At 55.1% G+C, this 17,915-nt stretch overlaps 1 protein-coding gene across 1 annotated transcript in view; it reads right to left on the minus strand.

Moving 5' to 3' along the window:
- Positions 1 to 240: 240 nt before the first annotated feature.
- Positions 241 to 17,915, minus strand: part of EHD3 (EH-domain containing 3) — a 29,805-nt gene continuing 12,130 nt past the window's right edge. Inside the window, exons 3-6 of the mRNA XM_004686320.2 lie at positions 14,332 to 14,429; positions 6,011 to 6,423; positions 5,189 to 5,353; positions 241 to 2,274 (exon numbers count right to left, since the gene is read on the minus strand). Coding sequence (XP_004686377.1) covers positions 1,747 to 2,274; positions 5,189 to 5,353; positions 6,011 to 6,423; positions 14,332 to 14,429 — 1,204 coding nt within the window. The 3' untranslated portion in view covers positions 241 to 1,746. The remainder of the gene's footprint in view (positions 2,275 to 5,188; positions 5,354 to 6,010; positions 6,424 to 14,331; positions 14,430 to 17,915) is intronic.

Below are 17,915 nucleotides of genomic sequence, written 5' to 3' on the forward strand. Positions count from 1 at the left end.
CCTCACTGTGTGTGACAGGGGGGCGTGGCTGCAGAGGGCGGCCCGAACGTTTGGGGACCTCTTCTACACCAGTGTCAGGTCGGTCTGGGCACTCACTGGGCCGGGTGGGGCACTGGGCCAGACGATGCTACGTGTGGACACTGGTTATGGGCAGCTGCCAGGACACCACCAGGGCCCCCAGGGAACAACCAGCCCATCTTGCTCAGCCTCCAGGGAATGAGACTCAGAGGCCAAGCAGGTACCAAAGGATAAATGCGCTGTATTAACATGATTACTAATGACAAACGCTGCAGTAGTAAGCACATCAGAGTTACACAGAATATTCTCTATAATCTGAACATAGATATAAAATAAGTTATACTCGATTTTGTTGTCCATCACAGTTGGGACATAGCATACAAAGTGACGGGGCCAGGGACCATGAAGCAAGCTGAGGGGGCAGGTGCTGAATGTAGGGTTTCTTCAAGGACACTGCAGAGTCACGGGGGGGGGCTGCAGGAAACCCCACCTCACACCCCTCAAGTTGGCCTTCTGAGAATAAACACGAGGTCCCGCTTCTGGGCGACAGGGACTGACACTGAGCTGGGATGAGTGTCGAGCTGCTGGGTGGGAGGTGGGGCAAGGATCGGCAGGAAAACGGCCAGCGGGCCGGCCCACTCTCCCGCTGGGCTGCCGGACTGCGGTGATTTGGGAGCACGGGGCCCAGAGCCAGAAGGCCCGGACTGCTTGTGTGATGTGACAGATGGCTGGACTCCTGACCCCTGCAACGCTGGCCACCCTTTCCCTGGCCAGCTGGCTCTGGGAGACCATGGGGGTCGGCAGGGTTGACCCCCGCCCCACCCTGAGCGAGGTTAGGAACCTGTATACCTGAGGCCCTGGCCCTAGGTTCCTCTCCATCGCAGGTGGCCTCTGTGACATTGAGAAGCTCCCCTAAACTCCTCTGGGTGTCATTCTGCTTATCTGAAAACAGGGGCCCATGCACACTTCCGTGGGGGCTGACCTTGAGGGCCATGTGGGATGACCTGTATAGTGAGTTGATACCGGAGTGGCTGGTAAATGTGCGTGGAGGATGAGCATTAATGCCAGAGGCCAGGTAGAAAAACAGGAATCTCAGAAAATCTGTGCAGGGAAACCACCCTGACGGCTTTGAGGAGAGGACAGCTTTCCATTGCTTTCTTTCCTGCAGAAAGATTCTTTCTCTGTGGTTCAGGGATTCTGTGAAATGAGGCACCAGCTGCATTCAAAGCCAGGTTCGCCCAGGAAGGCAGAGCCTAAGCTGGCCTACACGGAGCTCAGGATGGCCCCTCCCTGTCACCATCCCCCTCCCTCACATCTAGGCCTGGGGCAGATCTCACTTTGGGTAGCCAAAGCACAGAAAACAGGGGAAGTGCCTATTAGGTGAAAAGCTTTTCCATCAGCTCAGATTCAGAGCCTCGGGGAGCTGGGGTGGACGGGCCATCTCGTGAACAGCCTCCTCCCAGGGAGAAGAAGGTCTCGTGTAGCTGGCGAGGGAGGGGGCAGGGTTGGAGGCCTGGGCTCGGAACCTGGACCCCCAGGAATGCTCCTGTGCTTCTACCAATGCAAAGTCCAAACAAGCAGCAGCCTGGAATGCTGGGGGGCCGCTGCCCCTCATCTGCAGTGCACTTCTTGAAGTCTGCGTTTGTGTGTGTGAGTGTGCCAGTGTCTCGCCGCCTCTCCCAACTCTTCTACCTCCTGCCTGATCGGAGTCCCCTCCCCGCTCCCCCATCACTCGGCCACTTTCCTCTTGGATGGGGGCAGGAGGTGGGCGGGCAGCTCATTGGGCAGCTCGTGTCCCTCCAGCTTGACCTTGATGAGGTGATTGGCCAGCGCGAACTCCTCGTCGTCCAGCATGCCGTCCTTGTCGATGTCGGCCAGCTTCCATATCTTGCCCAGCACGCTGTTGGGCAGCTTGGAGCGCACCATCTCCTTCTTGGCATTGGCACCCGTGATCTTGCCGTCCACTGGCGAGAGGGTGTAGAAGATCTCGTCATACATGGGCTTGTCCCGGGCCACCACCCACTCGGCGTCGTCGATCCCCTCCCCGGCCCCCTCCCCGTAGCCGTGCCCGAAGGGGCCGTGAAGGGTGCCCTCGAAGGCGCCGCCCTTGACCATCTGCACGGGCCGCTGGATCTCCTCCTGCCGCACCAGCACCATGAGCTGGGCGATGTCATGGGCCAGCATGTCGTCCACCACCTCCAGCAGCTTGCTTTTCAGTGGCTGGAATTTGCTGAAGTCCTGGGCCTGCAGCTGGTCCTGGAAGAGTGGGGAAAGAGGGTGAGGGCAGCAGACGGTGCAAGGAGCTCCTGCCCCTGGCGGGGAGACTGCCTCTAATGGTCCCGGAGTGTGCCCAGCCTGGGACCTGGGGGCGAAGCTCCAGCACAAAATAATAAAAGATGCAAGAGAGGGAAAGGAAAAAGGCACATTGGTGATGGTGGAAGTTGTCAGGAGAGAAAACAGTGGCAGGGGCCAGGGAAGGAAGGGGATTGAGCAAATATTGGAAGGATCCAGTTATTTGGATTTCCTTTTTTTTTAAAAAAGATTTATTTATGCATACAGAACTGGGGTGTATGCCAGAGGTGTGGGTGTGTGAGGATTTGCTAGAGACAGAGTGGGGAGCAGAACAGGCAGATGGACTGAAACACACTGCTGAGGGGAGCAGTGGAGATAGGAGAGGTCTGCTGCGCCATGTGGGTCTGCTCCCTGGCCGGGGATCGAACTTGTGCTGTAGTAGGTGAGGATAGCTTCATAGTGCTGAGACTAACCCCTTGTGCCACCAGGAAGGCCCCTATTTGGATTTCCTTTAATGTTGTTCTAGAAACCTCTCTTTCTGGTCTTTGTGGCTGTTGAGTGGTGGTTCTGGAATGTTCCACTGCCCTGGGACTGGCCATGGAGGCCTCAGTGTCAGTGAGGATGGAAATATGGAAAGATCTTTCAAAGCATTAATGACCTAACTACCTCCAGGGGCCCCTGAGAGGAAATCACAGCCTCTCCTCATGTAGGGAAGGAATCACTGAGACTCAGGCAACTAAAAGCAAGTCATAAGGGAGGTTGACAGACCTCCCCAACCAGAGGTTCTTTGTCAGGATGCTCATGGGAATTACCGGCAGTGAATTTCCAAGCATCAGCTTCTCCCCTCAAAGGGTTCTGGGGGGGGGGGGGAGTAGACACAAACAGGTGTGTTGATTTTGTGAAAGCCCCCCCTAGCCTTCCTGACACCCACCCTGTGTGGTGAAAGAAATGCTCTCCATGTTGCACATCTTTGTGATTTTTTTAAAAAAAATAATATAATAGTTTATTTTTACATCATTTGTCTTTGTGATTTTTAAAGATTCTGAGTCTAGAACACCTAGCTTCTCATGGGCCTCTTGAGTGATTGGGTGAACTTTCTGTTCCTGCCCTGGCTTGACCACAGCAATGTTAGGGCCCTGGGCGGAGGCCAGTACATACACAGGAGCTGGTCTCAGGGAAATGGAGCTCATCAAGAAAACGTCAGAAAACGCCCACAGCTACATGCCAAGAGCAAGTGTTATCATGGACATTTCTCACCTCCCTGCCAGGTCAGGGAGGAATGTGGGTGTGTGGAGGGCAAACAGGCCTCTCCTCTCCAGCCACCTCTGTCAGCTTGTGCACATCTAGGTGTGTCTGGTGTGTCCTTCTAAAGGAGCCCCAATATCTTCCAGGGGGCCTGGTGGTGCCCCCATCTTTGCACACATATGCCTCCCTCCACCTGCAGCCCTCACCCATAGGACGCCATTTACCTGATCCGTTTGGCGTGCCCCAAACAGCCCCAAACCTCGCACTAGTAAACCAATGCCTGAAATGGCGAAACCCATTTTATGTGTGAAAGGACCCCTCACCTTAAAGAGGGGGTGGATGTTTCATTTCAAATTGTCATCTTTCCAAATGTTTGCTTACAGGTGGAACTCAGAGTTAAGGACAGAGCTGAGGAGCGTCAGACCAGCGGACTGAGAAGCCCAGGTGGTACGGAAGCAATTCTGAAGTGACCGATAGCTCTCAGGAGGTGCTGACAGGGGTGAGGGCTACACAGACAAATGCAGGTCTTAAACGTCTGCATATTTTTCTTTTATCATATAAGAAACCTAAAATGCCCCGTTGGGACTATCGCAGGGTTCTGAAACTGTCATCTTCACCTGAGAAACTGATCCCCAAGCTAAAGCTCCCCAAGCTGAAGCTCCAGCAACAGTATCATGACTACATGTGCTATTTTTGCTTTGACTCTCTTATTAAAAGAAAACGTGTTTGCAGTAACCATAGAATCACAGATAGTCTGAAAATTGTACAGGAGGAAGGTCCCTTTTGCTCAGCACCTAGCTTCTCCAGGGTGACATCCTAGCTGGCTTGCCAGACCTGAGAGGCTGTGTCGGGCTGTGCCTTCAAATACGAGCTCATCCTATGACCTAATAACATCCTTACAAAGTGTGTGCTCTGGAAGCCTCTGTTTAGAGAAGAGACAGAGGTTCAGAGAAGATCCAGTTAGCGGGGTATAGCGCTTTCTTGGTAGGACCTTGGGCCGAGCTCCTGGCTCTTCTACCCACAGCCACACAAACATAGCCCTCAGAAAACCACAGGCAGGCTCATGGGCTACCTTGTGAACTACCTTGTCCTCATCTGTATGGGAGGACAAAGCCTCCCTCAGAGGACGCCTGTGGTGAGCGGCAGGAGAAACCACAGGGATGGATCCTAGAGGGAAAGTCTGAGGTAGGGGGGCGTGTCAGAACAGGCAAGCTCCTGTACAGACTGCCCTGGGGCTGCAGCCCAAGCTGCTCCCAAGTGGGAGCCGAGAGACATACTTAAGCGCAGAAAGGCCTTTCAGGTGACTTACCCCATTTTCCATGCTGTGGTGGGACTGCCAAGCCTCATGGTGGCTATAACTGAGGAAGGTAAAAAGCTGGAGGCAGCAGACCCCCAAATATCCTGTAACACCTCTCCCAAGGAACACTGGGACTCTGTGCTCTTCCCCAGGCCCAAATACAGCCCCCGTGAGACCAGCAGCAGCCCGCTGGAAGGGCAGCCGGCCCGTCCCTTGCCTTCTGACTCTGGGCTGAGCTTCCAACGGGGGCATCCCGGGGGGCTCTGCCATGCTCAAGCTGCTCAGCTACTTCAAGTGACACTGCCCCTTTGTCCGGGGACCCCAGGTCCTGCTTACCTGCATCCTCTTCAGGTTGGGAAAGTCCCCAGGTGAGATCTGGTGCTCCCGCTCAATCCGGCCATAAATCTCAGCCAGGTTGTTCACCAGCTCCTTCTTCTTGTTGTCCTTTCCGAAAACTGAGGGCATCTCCTTCTTCAGAGAACTGATGATGTAGGCATGGACCTGGGAACGGGGCGGAGAAACCCTCAGATCAAGACCCATGATTCATTCCTGTCTTCTTGGATGGCTCTACCCATCTCTCCCCATCTCTCCCTCCTGCTCCACCTTCTGAATCAATATCTACTTCCACCCTCCAGCTCTCGTGTTACTTGCAGTGCTAAGCCGTTTTTCTCGATCACACAGGAAAGGTGAGAATCCAGGGAGACTGGTCAAAGCCATAACTAAGATGGTCAACTTGGCATGATGTTGATGCCGTCGGGGGTCAGGAGTAACAGCTACCGTTTCTGGCACTTCAGAGGATGCAGGCTTTCACATTCTCTTCATCTGACTCTATCACCTAACCCTTTACAGATGTGGAAAGGGCCTGGCTGGGGTTGGGGATCACAGTTAGCAAATGAGCTGGACGTCTGATGTTAGGGCCTGTGTTCACCACCGCCATGCCATCCTGCTCCCAGTCCCACGGTTGGCTCGGAGGACCCTTGTGAGATAGTGGCCACAAGAGAGTCTCACGTGGCCAGGATAGTCCAGGATTGCCGATGGCAACTCAGCCCAGAATCAGAAGGCTGAGAGATGGCCTGGGCTGTCACCTGAGCTCTTGAGCTAACCCCTCCCCACATCTGACCCCATGCAGGGTGACCACCTTCCCGGTGGTAGCCTTACCTTGGCCAGTCTGGCTCTCTTGATGAGGTCATTGAGCTTGCGCAGGGCAGCATTCCGGGGCAGGCTCTGGATGTCTCTGAACAGGTCCTGCTCCTCAGCCTCAAAGAGCTTCCGGTTGTCAGGGATGAGGAGGGGGTGAGACCAGAAGGAGCCAATATAGACTCGGATCACCTCTGGGGTGTTCACGATCTTCCCCAGGGACCACATGAGGGCCCCATACACCCGCATCAGCTGCTGCGTCTCTATCTGGTCAGCCTTATTCAGCACCACCCGCATCTTGTCCTCATGGTTCTTGAGGGCCTTGATGACTTCCGAGAACTCGTCAGAGATGTCTAGTTTGTGGGCGTCAAAGAGCAAGATGATGCGGTCTACCCGCTCGGCGAACCACTCGAGGACAGCCGCAAAGTCATACCCTGCGGAGAGGACAGTCAGGGGAGGGGTCTTTGGGTGCAGGGTAAGGCTTGGGGACAGCCAGCCAGTGCAGTAGAGAGCCTCCAGTCTGGAGGTCAGGTCCCAGTGCCTACATCGTCACTATTCGGCGGTGGGCAAGTTACTCAATGTCTTTAAGTCAGTAGTGTTTCATCTACAAATGGGCATGATAATCATACCTCATTAACAGAATGATAAGGACTAAGCAACATGGAACCCAGCACAGAGTAGCTGCTCAGTAAATGCTATGAGCACCTTTGTTCTCATGAAGCACACCACTAGACAGCTCCCTTAGCCTTGCTTATTATAGTTAACTGCTAAGTACTGTTGAAAAAGAGGCTGGGCATATTTTGAATAATTCTTTACAAACAATACAACAGCTAAATGTAAGCTATTGATGGTTCAGCCATGTTCATTACTGATCTGGAAGAAAGCTGCGGTTGTCATAATAACCCTGACTTGTTCTCATACCTGCTCAAGAGCTCTCTTCTCTCCTTACTGGCCATCTGCAGCCCCAGTTTTCCAAATTTTAAACCACAACGGTTTATCCGTTTGGATGTGATGGACTCTGCCGCAGACCTTGGTCATCTGGTAGTGACAGCTTCAGGTCAGGCTGGCTCCAGGGGCCCTAGTGCTCTGCCAGACCCCAAGCAAGCATGGACCTGTGAGATGCTCGAGAGGGAGGGCATGCCCCAGTCTGCATATTTAAGCTAGCCTGTCTAGGTGTCAGTCATTTCCCTTAAATAGGGGCAGATTAAGAAAGCAAGGCTCGGGGAGGTAAAGTGACTTGCTCGCAGACACACAGACCTTGAGAACACAGCACTGGCATAAGAATGGAGGTACCGGGTCCTCCCCCTGCTTCTCCATGGAACAGCTCTAGTCTAGAGGTAGGAGGCCTTCCCTGGCTCTCAGTGCCACAAGGGGATTACTCTGAGGCCCTGAAGCTGATTGCCCCATTCAGTGGGAAACCTAGGCATTAGGAGGATCCAGCTGTCAGAGGGATGCCAGCGACCAGGGCAAGGGCACTAGCGAATCTCATGCAAACGAGTCGGACTCCAGAGGCTCTGACCATCTGTAATCATCCACGAAGGGCCCTTAACTTGAACCTGCGCCAGAATTTCCCAGTGGGCTTGCGAAAATCCGTATGGCTGGGTTATAATCCCAGAGTTCCTGACTCAGCTCATGTTTGGACTTCATTTCACCCTCACACACCCCCTGAGGCAGGTTTGGTGAGGAGCATTAGCCGGCAAGGTGTGTGGTGGAGTGGACATGGTGTCTGGGCCCTGGGCCCTCTGCACATGCTACTCTGGCAGCCTTTCTGCACCTGGCTGTCTCCCTTCCTGCTCTTACTTCTCCCCTCCCTGGCTCTCAGGCCCACCCAGCAGCTTCCACATGAGGCCCTGAGGCCCACACATTCCTGCCCCAGGTGGGCCCTCAGCTCTCTCCCCTTCCCCCTCCAGATATGGTCCCAGGCTATTTTAAATTTTCCCTTTAGCACAGCTCCAGGAGGGCCCAAGGGCTCTGAAAATCAGGGCACGTGATCCCCTGCCCAACCCCCACCATGTAAAGCAGGTCACAGCTGCTCAGTCCTGGAACGAGTTGTCTCAGCGGTGGGGATGGGGACAGCAGGCCTCAGAGGCCTCCAAAACTAACCAGAGACCTATTCTCAAATCCGGCCTGAGCAACCTTGCAGGCCACATGGGGTAGAGCAGCCGGGAAGGCAGGTTGCTGCTCCCTCCCACCTGTTCCCTGCTTTCAGCTCCCAGAGATCATGCACACACACACACACACACATGCACACATGCAACCTTCTCAGCTGGGCAGCTGGCACTGGACAATTGCCTAATTGGGAAATGGAGGCTCAGAAAGAGAAGGGGTATGTCCAGGGCCTGGAAGCGGTAGGGTGGGAGCCGGGATCGAGGGCAGCTTCCGGTCTTCCAACCCCAAGACACACACCCCAGCCCGCCCTCCCTGTGAGGGGAAGCAAACAGGCGCTGGGGTTGCCAAGAGGCTCTGGAAGGAGGAGTCTGGATGAAAAGGTTTGGTGGGGGGAGGGGCAAACTTGATTACCTCCCCCAGTGGGGTGGCATGGGTGCTGTCAGAGTAGGGGGCGCCCTGCTGATTCCTGGCCCCTTTGCTGGGTCGGATAACTCCAGTGTACGGGCTGCCCCTCTGCTGACCCAAGAAATGCCAGGGAGGCTCTCCCCCACTGTAGCCACACCTGGGCAAGGCAGGGGCCAAGCTTGGCCTCCTCCCTAGTCCCCGGCCCCCAGCACTGTGCCTGGCACACAGGAGGTGCTATATCAGTATTTGCCAATCAGAACTGATATGTGAGCCCTGAAATGTGAGCCCCTTTCTGCCTTTTACATCTAGAGCACAGCAAGTCCTCTCTGGGCCCCTGTTTTCTGGTCTCCAAATTAGACCCCACCAGACCCTGCCTAAGGGTCTCTGTGTGGGTCCGGTCAAAGAAGACACAGCAAAATCATTCGTGTGACTGTGGCTGCTCCTGTAGCTCTAGCCCTTCACATAGAGCTCCTTCCAGATGCCAGTTTCCACAGATGGATGTGCTCCAAAGGGGTCACATGGGGTGGCGGTGGAGGTGGGGGTGGGCACCAGCCTGGGCAAGCCCACCTCCAGCTTTCTGTTCTTTCATTAACTTGCTGTGTGTCCTTGGACAAGTAGACTTCTGTCTCTGATCCTCAATCTCTTTGCCTGTCAAACTGAGGGGGTCTGGTTGGCCAAGCCCCTGCTTCTAAGACTGTGGCGTGAGGGTGAGGGGCACAGCAGGAGGCTAGGCACGAGAAGTCCTCGGAGGAAAGGCAGAAAGAAAAATGGGTGCCACTGGGTTCTTCTCCTGGGCCTCCGTGAGGGCTGCTCCTGCCTGAGGACAGCAGATGGCCTTGGGGAAGCATTTTGAGGATGCTTTATAAGCACAAAGGCCTGTCACCTCCTTTCACAAATTCTGCAGGTCCTGGCAAACTGCTTTCAGGTGATAAACTCCTAAGATACTTCCTCCCCAGGTATGGCCGTGAGGACCTTGAACTTCGAGTCATGACTCCATAAGCTTCCTCAGAAGCTCAGCCTCCCTGCTCTGGTGTTAGGAGCCCACAGCCTCCAGCAGGGGTATTTAGTCATTTCTTGGAAGGGCTTACGAGAATCCTGGAACAGGAGCGCCTGAAAGGCATGGGCTGGACTTGTTAAAGCAAAGGGAATAGACTAGCTCTCTCCTTTATTTTCTGTGTGGCCTTGGACAAGTGTGGGCCTTAGTTTTCTCGGCACTAAATTGGGCTAATAATGACTCTGTGGTGAGAGTCAGTGGTAGAGCCTTGACCTCAGGCTCCAGTGCAGGGTGGGCCTGGGCTCAGTCCAGGGGCTCTGTCCTAACATCTGGGGTGATGAGATGCCCAGGGACAGTCCCCCCTCCCTCACTGGTCTCAGGAATGGCCGAGACCCACAGCAGAAAGGTAGGAGGTCTTGAGCACCTGCAGAAGCCCAGGGGCATGTACATGAGGGGGTGGGGAGCATCGAAGTCCCAGAGACCCAGTGGCTCGCGGCACTTCCTGGAATCACTTACAGCTAGCTGGCCGGCTCCACAGGCACCAGCCCAGTGTCTGGGCAGCCTGCAGAGACCTGGGGCCCTCTCCACTGCTGTCTCCCTCCCCATCCTTGCTCCCCCTCCCCAGGCTCAGAGCACTGGAAAGAAAGCATTTCTAAGTACTTCCAGGCAGGAGGAAATCAATGAGACAAACACAATAAGCAAGGCGACTCCTTCATTACCCACTGGCTTCCGTCTTGGTGACGTGAGACATGGAGGCACTAAATGGGCAGACACAAGATCTCATTTGACCCTTAGAATTCTCCATATGCCGGGCGGTAATGGGCCACAGACATCTTAGAGGGAAGGGAGAAGGGAGGGGTGAGGGTCTGCTCCAGCATATATGGCCAGGGGCGGGGAGCACAGAGCTGGAGCCCTGAGGCCCTGCTCACAACCCCCTTGCAGCAGGTGGGTTGAGCCCTCAAACTAGCTCCCCAAACCAAACTCAAGTTTTAAAGACATTTTGGCAAATAGAAAGGCAGCTGTTTCTACAATGTGCAGTCAGAGTTGACATGGCACTGGGGACCCACAGCCACCCTACATGCCGTCAGAAGTAACCCTGAATGCGGCCCCACAGTCATCACAGGCTCCGACCTCGAGGCTGTCAGGGAGCCTCTGGAAGGCCGTCAGGGCCCTGCTCTGCCCAGCGGCGATGCCCACATGGACATGCGTGTGCACCGCGATACAGGTGTCAGGGACTGGCCAGGGGTGTGAAGTGGTGAAGGTCAGCACGGCCCCACCAGGGCCCCCGGGAAGCTTGTCCATGACAGCCTGCCCTTGTTCCTGCGCCCCAGCCTCTGGGCAGGCGACACCAGGCAGGAAGACGTGGGCTGGGAGTCAGGAGACCAGAGGCCGCCCTCCAGGGCTGGGACCTGGCAAGGCTCTACCTGCCCTGGCCCCGCTGACTCACCTGTTCAGGAAGGGCCTTCTGGGGATGCTGGGAACACCACACCCACAGGGCTGCTTTTCCAGGGTGGACACTGCTAGCTGAGAAGCGGCAGGAAATGTGGTTCCCAAGTGTGAGGACACTCAGGTTTCCGGAGCCTCCCCTGCTGCTGCATCCTTGTTCCTTCCCAGTAGTGAGCCCTGGGCTGGGCCCATCCCGTCACTTCCAGGAACTGCCCCCTTGGCCCTCTGTGGCTCACCCCAGTGCATCTGCAGGCCTGGGACTTCCCAGGACCGGGTTCCTGGATGTCTCCCCCACCACTCCTTCCCCTCTTCCCCCAAGACACTCCCAGACCCAAGTCCTGGCAGAGACAATGCCCGGAACAAGGACTGTGCTTGCCCAGGCCTGGGTGCCCGAGTGTGCCTTCCTCCTGTGGCCTGGGGGGCGCTGGGAACAACTAGCTTTTCAGATGGTGCCCAGGGGCCCCCCAGACACAGGCCTGTGCCTGGAAGACAGAATGTGGGCCAGATTTTAGGCCCTACGTGCTCCTCAGCCAGGTGCCCTCAGGAAGGGGATGGTCCTCAGTCCGTGGGCTGGCTGGAGGAAGGGAAGAAGCTCCAGATATGAGCTGCACCCAGACCCAGACGCTGGAGGGCCCCAGAAGCAGTCCTATGAAGGGTGTTTCTGGGTACACCCATGCCTGGGGGTGAGGGGTGTGTGTGTTGCTGTGTAGGTGTAACAGGAGCTAGCAGGTGCCACGGCCGAGTGGGAAGGACGGGAAGGGGCTGCTTACCGAGAGCTTTTCTGAGAGCAGAGAGTGTCTGAGCCCCTTCGCCCAGTGCCGTGTCAGCACTGCCGAGGCTGGCGATGCGATACGGGCAGCCCACCGCCAGCTCGTGCTATTACCTCAGGCTGCGTTTAGTCTGCACTCAGGAAAGCAGAGCACAAGCTGGCCTCTGTAGCCACTCATGGGGCCATGGCTTCTCCCAGAAGTGTTGTGAGATCTGGTGCTTAGGGTGGGGTGGGGTGGATAAGAGAAGCGGGCAAGAAACCAAGCACCCAAGTGGCAAAGGGCGTCTCTGAGGTCCAGCGATGAAAGCAGGAGAGACGGCAGAGGCCAGGCAAAGCCTGGGAAGGGGCAGGGGCTGGCGGGGTCCGGCGCAAGGTTGCCACAGACAGCTGCACATGCTGTGCACTGCACAACTGGAGGGAGACTGCCCACATAGTCTGGGGGGCCCTGGGGCGATGGCTGCCAGATAAGGGCGCCAGACGGGTGCTCACTGTGATCCAGACTCAGAGTTGGGGTCTGTGTTCACAGTACCCCCCTGGACCTTACAGAGCCGTGTGACGGGTACCATTACCCCTATAGTACATGGGTGCTTGGAGCCTCGAGGAGAAAGTGTGACCTGCTGAGATCCACGCAGGATCCACAGCCCAGCTCCGGGCTCCCCACCCAGGCTTCTTGGGACCCCAAAGATGGGAGCTGTCTGGACCGACCTGCTGGGGGCACAGACCCCAACTCCACCCCCAGGTAGAGCAGACTGGGGGGCTTTGCCTCTCTGAGATTTTCCTGAGGAGATACAGGCCCTTGTGGAGCAGTACGTCCCCTGGAGGCCCAAACTCAGGGTGAACCCCGATGCTGGGGAACAGACAGAAGCAAGCAGAGAGCCGTCCATGCTAGGCTCCACATGGGCTACCCCTGGGCAGGGCAGTGGGGGTTTCAAAGGGCAGGTAAATTGAGAGAGAAGTGGCAGCAACACCCCTCTCTGGGGACCTGTGGTTTCAGACCCTCGGCACCCTATGCCCAAAGGTAGGGAGCGTGGGGTCCAGGCTCCCCACACCCCCTTCAGGGAGGCCTTCCACGGACCTCCTGCTAACACAGCTCCCACAGCCCCTGCGGCCTCCCTGCTTTCTCTGCCTCTTCTTGCCAGGTCTCTTCCCTCAACGAAAGGGGAGACAGTAGGGTCAGGGCCTGATGAGGCCTCCAGCCCAAATCCTACACCCCCCTTCCCTCCCCAGGAAAAGCAGATTCGGTTTTCCCTTCAGACGACTGCAGGTCACACCCGAGCAGGCTGCTGACCTGGGGGGCCTTGCCCACTCCCGTCCCTCCTCTCCACCTCCAGCCAGGGCTGGCTCACATAGTAGCCACAGCGGAACCCCAAAGAGCCCAGTTCTGCCCCCCACCGCCTGCCTTCGTTAGAGAGTGGTCTGCAAGAGACAAGCGATCTTCTCAGAGAAGCCAAGGCAGCTGGCAGGAGTTCTGGACAGAGGCCCAGTCTGGCACTAGTGGCCAGCACCTGGCCGGGACTGCAGCCCCAGGCCCCCTCAGCACCCCACATGGGAGCCCTGGCCTGTTGCCTGTGAGGCTATGGGCACCCCTCAGGGCCTAGGGGTGAATGGACGCCAGTCTGTGCAGGCCATGCCTCTGGTAGGAGGCTTGTCTGCACCCCCTGCCCCCCACCTATGTGACAGAGCCCATGGGCCACGGAGCACAGGAGCTGAGCACGTGGAGGGAAGCAGGCACCCGGGTCATTCAGGTGGCAGTCCCGGCCGCTGCCCAGAAAGCCTTGTCAGGCTGGTGAAGCCTTTTCTTCCTGGAGGCTGGCTTCTGAGTGCCGAACTGGCTCTACTCCAGCTCCAGTAGGGGATGGGTGTGGTTCATCTACTTTTCTTGCCCATGATACAGCTCAGGGCACAGAGAGGGCAGGAGGCTTCCCGGGGCACACAGCAGGCTGGGCTGGGCTGGGAGGGTGGGGAGACAACACAGCCGATTTAGCTTTTATAGCATCAGTCCAGCACTGCAGAGCGAGGGAAAAGTGAGGATGATGATGGATGACGCCGAGTGTTTGCTGGGCACCTGCTATGTGCTAGGAAGGTGTTTTCCTGTTGCTTCAGTCCTCAAGCAGCCTCATATGGAAGGTAGAATTATGTCCCCTTATTTATAAATGAACCAACTCAAGCAAGAAAGCTGCGGAGTTCACTCTGTAGGAGCAGGACCAGCACAGACCCAGCAGTTGGCTCCAGCTGCTCTCTCCCAGCCACCAGCTGGGACGTCCCCTGCACGCATATCCTTCTGTCTGGAGTGAACTGTTTTCTGAGCTTTTCCACCTACCCAGCTCCTGTATCCTCTGGAGCATACCTAGAGCTGAAGTTTTCTGCAGGGACCTCAGAAACACCAGGGTCTGGCTGGTGAGTGAGGGAAGAAGGGCAGACACTGATGCCTGCACTCTCCAGGCGAGAAGAACCGAGCCCAGCTGTCCCCTGAGTCAGACCCAACCCTGACTTAACCCAGACCCCAGCACAGGAGTGCAGGCTTCTCAAGGGAAGCCAGGCCCTGGGGTGTGGCAGCCAGAGACCATACCGCAGAGAAATAGCACGAGCCAGAGCCAACCTGACAGGTGCCACACTCACCTCGGCTGATCCTCTGCTTCTCCCCAGAGAGGATGCCCGGCGTGTCGATGACGCTGATGCTCTCCAGCACGGGGTTGGGCAGCTGGGCACACACGAACCTGCACCATGGAGGAAACCTGCTGTGAACCACTGGCCCCTCGTGCTGGTCACGCGTGTTTGTGTCTGTCGCACGCCAGCCTTCCTGCCCCGGGCAGAGCTTCAGAAGCCAGCTGCCTTCCAGGGCAGACGCCCAGCCTGACGCTGGCAGTGGGCTCTGCTCAGAGCAAGCTCCCTGCTGGTCCCAAGGTTCATGTTTGTTAAGCCCTGCTGGGAGGTCTCTCTGACCCCAAAGGTGTAGGGAGGAGGTATGCTCATCAGCAGCCCCAGGACGAGGTCCGAGGGGACCAGCACCCCAACCTTGGGAGATCTAAGGTGGCAAGATGGCTTCCCGGAGGAGGAGGAGGCACTGGCGCTGGTCTGGAAGAATGGGTCAGATCACCCTGGAACATTCCTCTGGGATGTTCCATCCTAACACCAGCCATTGTTATTAGGGTGATGTCAAGCCATATTCAAGAAACTATTCCTGTTGTTACATCCTAAGTCTCAAAATACAAATTGGTAAACTAACTACGATTCTTCTTACCCCAAATCTCAATTATATTTTTGATGGGAGGCAATAAGGTATCTTACTATCACACGTACCCTGAGCTTCTGCTATCCAGGGACACAGCTACAGAGATGCAGAGGACTCTGAAGCACCCTGACAGCATCTAAGCTGCAATAGATGACCAAAATTTATCAGGCATAGCCCGAGTGTGTGTGTGTGTGTGTGTGTATGTGTGTGTGTGAGTAGAAGAGAGAAGGCAGCATTCTAGACTGAGATAAGGGGTGAAAGTACAGTGCTAATAGGTTTAATCATGTGCCCCAGAGTTATGTTGATATCTTAATCCCCAGTAAGCTTATTTGGAACAAGTGACCTTATGTGGAACAAGGGTTGATAGAGTAATTAGGATGAGGTCATATGAGAGTTGGGTGGGCCCCTAATCTGATAGGACTGGTGTCCCCATAATGCAGGAGAACACCACATGGAGACACACACAAAGGAAAGACGGTGCCATGAAGATGGAGGCAGAGACAGAGGGATGCTGCCACAAGCCAAGGAATGCCTGCGCCACCAAGAAGCTGGAAGGAGCCAGCAAGGTAGTCCCCTAGACACTTTATAGGAGCATGTCAATACTTTGTCTCTGGACATCTGGCCTCCAAACAGTGAGGCAGCAGTAGGTTTAGGCCACCCACTTTGTGACAACTTGCTATGGTGACCCTAGGAAAGTATAAGCTGGTGGAAATGCGGCAGGGGGCAGGAGGACAAAATATACACCATCACTCACACATCCCTGGAGCAAGAATGGGAAGACTGGATTGGCCAGATATGGATGGACAAGGAGTGGTGCTAAATCACTAAGTCTTCAGAGCCACATTAACAAATCTGGATTATACATTAAGGGCAGAAGAAACTCACTGGGACACCGTCAGCAGGTCCAGTTCAGTTCAGCAAGTATGTATGGAGTGTCATTATGTGCCTGGCACCATGCTACAGGATGAGGCTGGGGTCAAGGCATCAGGCAGACTCAGCAGATGGAAAGGGAAGGGCCAGGAACTGAAGGTAGGCCAGACTGAGGGCGACATCAGGTCATAGGAACAAGAGCCAAAAGGCACCACAGAGAGACTGGGGAGACCCTGGCCAGGGGAGCAAGAGCACTGTCAATGAGCTGAGGGGACAGTGGTGGGACAACAGCCAGGGAAATAGGGAAGGTCGGTGCCCGTGTTATGGTAATTAAGAAGTCACCCACCAAGAAGCTTGACTGTGAAAGGTACAAAGTGGGTAGAGTTCCCTGTAAGTTTTTCAGAAGAGATATTTCCTGGAGGAAGAGAGGGAGTCAAGGGAGGATGGAGTTGTCAGAGAGAGGAATAATCAGTAGGGCTGTCCCTGAGAAGCTGGCCCCAAGCATGGTGTTGGGGGGAGGGGGAGGAGCTACCCCTGGAGCAAAGGGAGGTCCTGGCTTTCTGCAACCTCAGGGAAGGAATAAGGAGAAAGTGAAGACCCCCACTGATGAATAGATTGTAAAAAACCAACCTGATGGAATCAGGGGCTCTGGCTTCATTTATCTAGACTAGGAAGCAGGGTCATTGTGGCCTGGGGTAACACAGAGGAAAAGAATGGGGACAGGAAATGGGGCCTCTTGACAGGAACTGGGGGAAACCCACATCTGGGTACAGCTTCCCTGTGCGTGGCTGCAATGAAGCTGGTGGCACACAGAAGGGGTCCAGTCTCACATCCCTGTTGTTCTCCCAAAGGACCCACAGTCTGACAATCTGCCTGTCGAGAGCTCCTGCAGAAAACCAGACCTCGCAATTCCTTCTGTGTCCTGTCAGAGGGCTCCTGCTCAACCAAGTCCTCCCATTCCTCCCCCTTATTTTAATTCTCCAGTTGTCTCTGCCTGGAATGTCCTTTTTTAACCCTTTCAGTGTCATCTCCTTGCTCACTGAACACAGGTGCCAATGTCCAATGCCAGTTGTCCACTAAGGCAGCCTCAGCCTTCCTGGCCCTGGTCCTGGCCGGTTCTCCAGGCATCTGATCCTGCTCAGCCTCACACCCCATCAGAGCCAGGCCCAGGGCCAGGCGGGTCGATGTCTGCTGAAATAAAACACGGGTTCTCTCATGAATCCAGCAAGACCCAGGGAGGGAGTGAAGGTTCTTTTGCCTCCTGACCAGAGGCAGAGAGGGGCCCTTCTAGAAATTCAGGATCTTGTTTGAGTCTGCTTCAGGTTAGACACTTTATTCATTGACATCACAGACTGAAAGAGATCCAGACAGCTGAAGCGTGTCACCTTCTCTGTTTGTATCGTTCTTTTCCTATCACTTTTATATACAGTTTTTGAACTAAATCAAATATGCAAATAGCAAAAATAGCAGTTCAGCTAAGTGTAGGAAGTAAATAGGAAGGTCTCCCTTGTTCTTCACCTCACAACCCACTCCCTAAATGGAGCCACTGTAAACAATTACAGGTACCACTTGAAATTCATTTCCTAGCACTGGCGCTCACATGTTCTTTACACAATATTTGCCAGAGATTATAGCACAGAGGGCTTGATTTCTATTACTTGTGGATGAAGAGACTAAGACTCAAAGAAGTTAACTGTTTCTACCCCGGGTGAAGCACTCCAGCTTCACCTCACACACACCTCCTGATTTTACTGCGTATAAAAATAGACTTGTCGAGACTTGCTGGGCAACTAATACAGAAGGGCTCTCAGCTCGTGAGAACGCACCAACAGTAGGATGCTAATCACAGATTCTGTTATCAGAACAGACTAGACGCTATGACACAAACTACCACATACTGCTGTTGTCATTATGAGCACACTTATTTCAAAGTGGGGTTAACTGCTGAAGCTTCACTCTGTTTTCCAATGAACCCCACTGCTCTTAGATCCAGTCCTTTCTCTCCTCTCTCTGGGACCCTCACCACTCGCCTCAGATGGTCTAATGCTTCTCAGTGGACCCACGGCCACTGCAAACTCAATGTGCTGAAGTCAAATTCATC

This window comes from Condylura cristata, unplaced genomic scaffold (genome assembly GCF_000260355.1).
Source record: "Condylura cristata isolate star-nosed mole 26May11 unplaced genomic scaffold, ConCri1.0 scaffold00020, whole genome shotgun sequence".
In the NCBI taxonomy this organism is placed as follows: domain Eukaryota; kingdom Metazoa; phylum Chordata; class Mammalia; order Eulipotyphla; family Talpidae; genus Condylura; species Condylura cristata.